Source organism: Macadamia integrifolia, chromosome 7 (genome assembly GCF_013358625.1).
Source record: "Macadamia integrifolia cultivar HAES 741 chromosome 7, SCU_Mint_v3, whole genome shotgun sequence".
NCBI classification, from domain to species: domain Eukaryota; kingdom Viridiplantae; phylum Streptophyta; class Magnoliopsida; order Proteales; family Proteaceae; genus Macadamia; species Macadamia integrifolia.
The window spans coordinates 32,082,007-32,089,322 of NC_056563.1; the positions used below are offsets into that span (position 1 = coordinate 32,082,007).

The 7,316-nt window shown below is 39.4% G+C and overlaps 1 protein-coding gene across 1 annotated transcript; it reads left to right on the forward strand.

The window, feature by feature from the left end:
• The first annotated feature begins 4,388 nt into the window (after positions 1–4,388).
• LOC122083282 (probable indole-3-acetic acid-amido synthetase GH3.1) lies at positions 4,389–7,007 on the forward strand. Its single transcript, XM_042651034.1, has 3 exons — positions 4,389–4,973; positions 5,114–5,215; positions 5,313–7,007. The coding sequence occupies exons 1-3, from the start codon at positions 4,654–4,656 to the stop codon at positions 6,685–6,687; spliced, it is 1,797 nt and encodes a 598-aa protein (XP_042506968.1). The 5' UTR covers positions 4,389–4,653; the 3' UTR covers positions 6,688–7,007.
• The last annotated feature ends 309 nt before the right edge of the window (positions 7,008–7,316 follow it).

Here is a 7,316-nt window from a genome sequence, read left to right on the forward strand (position 1 = left end):
GAAGGAAAAAAAATTGATTAAAAAAAATGGAAGAAGGGAACATATTGCCTTTCCCTTTCAAGCCAAGCTGTCCAACTCCCATTGGTTAAACCCTAAATAGATTATGGAAAAATAAAGAAAAGGGGGGGGGGGGGTGGCTAAGAATCTTGAGGAATGATAATACAAAAAAATCTAGATGGCAAACAAGATCTTTGTCATACTAGCAACCAATCATGGCTTGGAGGTATGTTCAAGCCCTCACTGTTTTATCACTTCATAGTCTGTATAGTTCCTTCCCATTTATAAACTCTTGGGATGAGATCATACTCAACTCCTCTACAAGATTTAATTAGGATTAAGTTTTTCTTAAGTCAGGGTGGAGGACAAATTTCTTCACTGATGGTCATCATTGCATTAGAATGGCTATCTGAGAAAGTGAACAGAGTTCTAGATTTTCAACAAGTAGTGAGAAATAATAGCCGACTATAAATTTGTGAGTGAAGAAAATATTTCCTCCAAGATTTATGTTACAATAACCATTATAGATGTCAATATAAAATGCATTAAAGGTCTAGCTGCATAACATCATTTTTTCATTTTTTTTTTCTTTAAAGGGGAGGCTTTAGTTAAATCTATCTTCTTCTCCTACTAACTGTATGATGTCCCGTCCCACACCTCCATTAATGTTGCCTGATTCCCTTTAATACACACGACACATGGCCTTCGTGCCTATCCCTCTTTCTATATATTCTACTTATACAAAAGGATTTCATATGTAGACATCACAACTGACATTAGAAGCTCAGCCTATCTATATTAGTAAATCTCTCTAGAGTAGTTTATTAGCCAGCCTAACTTATCCGAAATTCTAAATCTCTCTGGAGTATTTTATTAGCCATCCTAACTTATCCGAAATTCTCCCCAAGCAGCTCCTCAACAGATGAGGGGAAAGAAAAGTTGAATTGGGAATCAATGATTGATCCAAATTTTTTATTTTACTCATTAAAAACATGTAAGCATGACATCACAATGTCAGGAAAGATTTAATAATACATGTAATAGAGTTAAAATATTGGCCATTGATAGCACCGTTATTGCTTGGTGCTGCAGCTAGGGTCATGCCTAGGTAAGTCCCATTGACGTCTCTGTCGCCCCAAAATTCAATATTCCCTCCCCTCCCAGCCAAGCCCAATAATGCACCAATACTAAATGTATATATAAAGTAATTTTTCCCTCCTCCCCCACCCCCATTTCAATAGAGGGAGGGATCTATATGCTGCCTGTGTGTATTAACATATATTTCCATTAACTCAATGAAGACATGGAGGTGAGTGCCTATGATTCTTGTATATGAGCCCTATATAGATAGGAGGAGGTAACAATTATCTTCTAAACAAAAAAGAATTAATTGATGGTCCAACGTTCTCGATAAAGAAGATTTGTCCAAGTCACTTATCTTTTTATCGCATGATTCCTAGATGTTGAGAGGGAGAGAGATGTACTACTAATAATGTTTACATTATTTTCTCATTTTAATATTACTTCCTATTTTATTTTCTTAGAGAAAGAGGATTTTTTTGAGCAAGCGCATGGACTGCACCAATGAGATGCCATAAAATATATTGTATATTGGAGGGTAGCGAGGTCATTCCATGTGAGGAGAGAGATAGACACAAAGATAATAGTGTACCCTGCCTTGGTAGCTCAAAGATCCTTTTCCCTGTCTCTAATTACATTGCGATAGAATGTGCCTAGTAGGGATGCTACATCATGTATCATACTTTTTTTGAAGGAAAAACTAGTCTCAGACAGCCCATTCTCCAAGGTTTCATAAATAATCCACCATATTGAGCTGCATGTATTGCATGTATAGATACATGATGGGACACGGTTTAGATGAGTCAAGTGTCAAATTGCAAATTCAAATTCAATCAAATGTACACTCTCTTGTATTGTAATGCATCTTCGTGTATATTTAAACACACCTACAATATACTCCTGCCACATCCTTGCAATTTTTTGTGGGCTTAAATTTTTCGAGTCCGGTGAATCTTCATGTACTTGAATGTATGTGAACTTGGCCGTGGATATGGCATCTATTTTCTCTCTCCTCATTTAATAGATGCCATATCCACGGATCAGGGATGTTCATATACATTCACTTACGTAAAGATTCGCTGCTCTCGAATCTTTCTTCTATTTTACTAATTGGCAAACTCTTATTTGGTTGAAACTTGAAATTTTCCATGGAGAAAGTATTAATTAAATTCAAATACCGATGCCATTGTACAAAGTATTTCATTGGAACATTAATAAAAAGAGGAAACTATAAGGAAAGTATTGAATTATTCACTTTCTATTTTAATAAATTTCTTAATGACTCAGAAATTTGTTTTAAATATATTTATACGAGTGAAAAATAAATAAGTATAAACTGAAAATTATTTATAAAAAAAAAAAAAACGTAAAAAAAATTTTTTTTTTGGTAGAACAATGTTGTTCTTGCATATAAGAAGATTCAGAAATTTTTTTGTAGAATAATGTCTTTACATTTCAAAATTACAACACAACCAAACAGGTAGAAGAGTTGGAATTTGAAATTGATAAAGCTAATACCATTGGTGTCTTTACGACCTTATAATAGTTGCCTAATGATTAATATGATAAATATCATTATGTGGATATATAATACATTTTTGTTACAATATATATATAATACGTTTTGGTATCTAATTTCTATTACTTTACTCAATGTTACAAATCAACTAGAAGTGAGAGCCTTTTGAAATGTTCATGCATTTTCTTTTCTTTTTTGGTTAATATACATGCATTTTCTATTGGTGCATAGAATGCATAACTATAAAGTTAAACATGTTTAAAAAAAAAAGATTTAAAATTGTTCAAATAAATCACACTTAAATGATTTTTAGGATGACATAGCAATATAAAGACTTGAACTGACGGGCTTGTACTATTGCCTAATATGGGTATTGGATTTTGGAACACCTACTTATATGTGTATATTACACACAATTACTTGATGACATTTATCTTACTTCTTGTCTTTAAGAGTGTGTGAAAGAGCACTTATTGAAGCAAAAAGTATAGATGTCCACTAATTTTATTAAAATAATTGAAAAAGATATTGAAAACTTTATCTAGGAGGTGTGTACTTACTCATGTAAGAATTGATTTTTTTCTTTGTTTGTTATCAATGATTTGAAAATACACAAATAGATACTATCAAATGAACTGAAAATTGGAAAGAAATAGTACGACGTCTGTGTCATACTAATAATCAAAAGCTACCAAGCGGATAAGAATTAGAGTGATGATTGCATGATAGTATTAAAAGTCGAGGGTAGATTCCCCACAATGCCAATGTAGGAGATTTTGCATTTAGATGAATTATTGTTGTCACAAAAATTTGTTTTTTTTTTCTTTAAATTGTAAAGCATTTGTTATGCCATATGGATAAATGTTATGTCTATTCCAATCATTGGATAAGAAGGACATGATTTAGATTAGTGATATGTCAAATTTAGAAATCTCTAATTCAATCAAATCCCCTTTTGTATTGACAAATGTCCTATATATGTCTATGCATTTGCCACTACTCTGAACATTATTGATAGACTCTTAGGACCTTTTGCGTATATGATTTAAGGTAATTGATAAGTTCTTAAAAAAAAAAAAAAAGAAGAAGAAGAAATAAAGAAAGAAAGAAAGAAAAGGTTATTGAGTGGTTAAATAAAAAAATATCAACAATTGTAATTAAGGCTTAAAGAAAAAAAAGATAGAAAGAACGGAAAGTATTAAACCAATGCAACCCGGGTCGAGCTGGCCATAAATCCGGTTCCATAATCTTTGTTTTCCTTTAAAAACGAGTTGAAATCACTATAATATTTTATAATTTTTCTTTTGTCATTCTCTTTCATATCAATCTGTTATATATAGTTTGTTTTTTAATGAGTTATTTTATATAATTTTTTATTTAATTCTACTCTAGAGAAAGATTTCAATTCTATTTAAAATAATTGAATAACCTCCAGTAGAGGCTGCGAAGGCCTAAACACATAACCTCCAGATAGTTTTCTATATCGTATAGGTTTTCTTAGGCTATTAGACTAAGGGGAGGGTTTAGGTATCTGTCTTATGTGCCAAGTCAGCAAATCCTGCCTGGGCCGTAAGGAGGCCATCGTTATCGGGGACCAACAACTTGACCAGAAAAAGTCTCGTGGCTTCTCTGACGCGTAGGAAAGAACAAACATCCAACCTGGATCATCCTTACGTGGCAGGAATGTGGCCCCACATGCCGTTCCATAGCTAGACAACGGTGATGTGTGGTGGGCCACCCGTTGTCCCCTCTTCACCCTACGTGTCTGGCTGTCAAAAATAAGTTATATTTCCGTCAGGGGTCAGACCTTCCTTTTGTCCTTCCGTGTTGTGGTCCCACTCTGACGTGTAAATTGACGTGGCAATGAGACACGAGAGCCACTACAGTTTGGCCTTTCTCAAAGCTTGGCCTATAAATTTTCTCTCGCTCTAGCCCTTCAGCCATCATCACTCTTCTCAGTCTCCTTCCGCTTCTCCGGTTCCTTCTCTTCTCTTCTGTTCTGTTCTCTTCTCTTCTGTGCTTATCCATTTTGCTCACTCACTCTGTCTGCTTCAACAATGACGGCTTTCTCTTCGCTTTCCACCCCACTTGGCACTGCGGCCTGCGAGAAGCACGCAAAGGCCCTTCGCTTCATCGAAGAGATGACCAAAAACGCCGACGCCGTTCAAGAGAAGGTTTTGGGTGAGATCTTGACCCGAAATGCCGAGACGGAGTATCTCAGACGATTTAAACTTAATGGCGCGACCGATCGAGAGACCTTCAAATCGAAGGTACCCATAATCACTTACGAGGATCTTCAACCTGAGATCCAACGCATTGCTAATGGCGATCGTTCCGCCATACTCTCGGGTCACCCCATATCTGAATTCCTCACCAGGTTAGCATCGTCTCTCTCTCTCTTTCTTCTTTTTTCCCTTTACCAGCAAAATGCTCTGGCTGCGAGGAATTTGGCGGCGGTGGTTTGAATTTGGGACTTTGGGGTCTTTGATGCTTAATTAGTTTAATTTTTCTTTTCAGCTCTGGAACATCAGCCGGTGAGAGGAAGCTCATGCCTACAATTCAAGAGGAGCTGGATCGCCGTCAATTTCTGTACAATCTTCTCATGCCCGTGATGAATCTGTGAGTACTGTAGTATATTCCTTTTCGTTTTCTGCAATTTCTCAAGTGTTTTGGTGGGAGCTTTTTATTGATTAAGTTTTCTTATCTGTTGTTGCAGTTACGTACCAGGCCTGGACACAGGAAAGGGGCTCTACTTCTTGTTCGTGAAATCGGAGACCAAGACACCTGGGGGGCTACTGGCACGCCCTGTGCTCACAAGCTACTACAAGAGCGATCACTTCAAGACGAGGCCCTACGACCCTTACAATGTTTACACCAGCCCCAATGAAGCCATCCTCTGCTCCGATTCCTTCCAGAGCATGTATACCCAGATGCTATGCGGCCTCTACCAACAGAAGGAAGTCCTCCGAGTTGGCGCCGTCTTCGCCTCCGGCCTACTCAGAGCGATCCGATTCTTCCAACTTCACTGGCGTCAACTCGCACATGACATTGCCACCGGAACTCTAAACCCTAAAATCTCCGATCCATCTATCCGTGAATGCATGTCGAGTGTCCTCAGAACCAACCCTGAACTGGCTGAGTTCATCACCAAAGAGTGCTCTGGGGAGAACTGGGAAGGAATCATAAGCAGAATCTGGCCCAACACCAAGTACCTCGACGTGATAGTCACAGGCGCCATGGCCCAATACATCCCAACCCTCAACTATTACAGCGGCGGCTTACCACTGGCATGCACCATGTACGCTTCTTCGGAGTGCTACTTCGGCCTTAACCTTAAACCAATGTGCAAACCCTCGGAGGTGTCCTACACGATCATGCCCAACATGGCCTACTTCGAGTTCCTCCCTCACGAACCCACAGCGTCCGGACTGAGCCGCGACTCACCTCCCCGACTTGTAGACCTCGTCGACGTAGAAGTCGGGAAGGAGTACGAACTGGTGATCACTACGTACGCGGGGCTGTACCGGTACCGAGTCGGGGACATACTCCGAGTCACCAGGTTCTATAACTCGGCGCCACAGTTCCATTTCGTGAGGAGGAAGAACGTACTGTTGAGTATCGACTCGGACAAGACCGACGAGGCGGAGTTGCAGAAAGCGGTGGAGAACGCGTCGGAGCTTCTGCGTGAGTACAACACGAGCGTGGTGGAGTACACGAGCTTCGCCGACACGAAGAGCATTCCTGGGCACTATGTGATTTACTGGGAGTTGTTGGTGAAGGACCCGGAGAACGCGCCGACGGAGGAGGTGATGGATCAGTGCTGCTTGGCCATGGAAGAGTCTTTGAACTCGGTTTACAGACAGGGCCGAGTGGCTGACAACTCGATCGGACCTCTGGAGATAAGGGTAGTGAAAAGTGGTACATTTGAGGAACTTATGGACTATGCCATCTCAAGGGGAGCCTCCATTAACCAATACAAGGTGCCGAGGTGTGTTAACTTCACACCCATCATGGAGCTTCTCGACTCCAGGGTCCTCTCTGCTCATTTTAGCCCTGCTTGCCCTCATTGGACCCCTGAACGACGACGGTGACGAGACGGCAAAGGAAAAGGAAAGAAAACAGGAAATTCATTCAAAGAAGTTTCACAATCTCCCCATGAACCTATTTTCCATTTTTTTAATTCTGATTTCGGTTAGGATTTTCTTGTTTCTCTCTCTCTCTCTCTCTCTCTCTCTCTCTCTCTCTCTCAGCTGGATAGGGTCTGTTAGCTTTTGAAAGTGTCTTTAGGTAGATGGGTGTCTAGATGCGGATAACCTGGCGTCTGCGTAATGAAAGCATGAAACGGTTGTAACGCATATGTCTGTTTGTAAAAAGAAACAAATCTTTAATTTCATTCCTATCTTTCTTTCCATTCATCATCTTGAATTGTCTCTCTCTTTCTGTGTCTCCTTTAACTCTGTCTTTCTTCCAGGCTAAACTGTGGTGGTGGTGGTGGTGGCATGAATTTGTAAATTGGAGGAAAAGAGTGAGGTAATGTGGTCCATGGAAGAGTCAGGCGTGGTTTCTTCAGATGAAGTTTAGTACGCGTGGATAGTAGTATATTCCAGAGAGCATAAGGGGAAAGAAACGCATGGGGCATGCATGCATTAAGATAGAGCAACGCAAAATGAGATTAAGACACACTTTGTTTGTTTCTTTTCCACGTTTTTCTTCTTTTGTT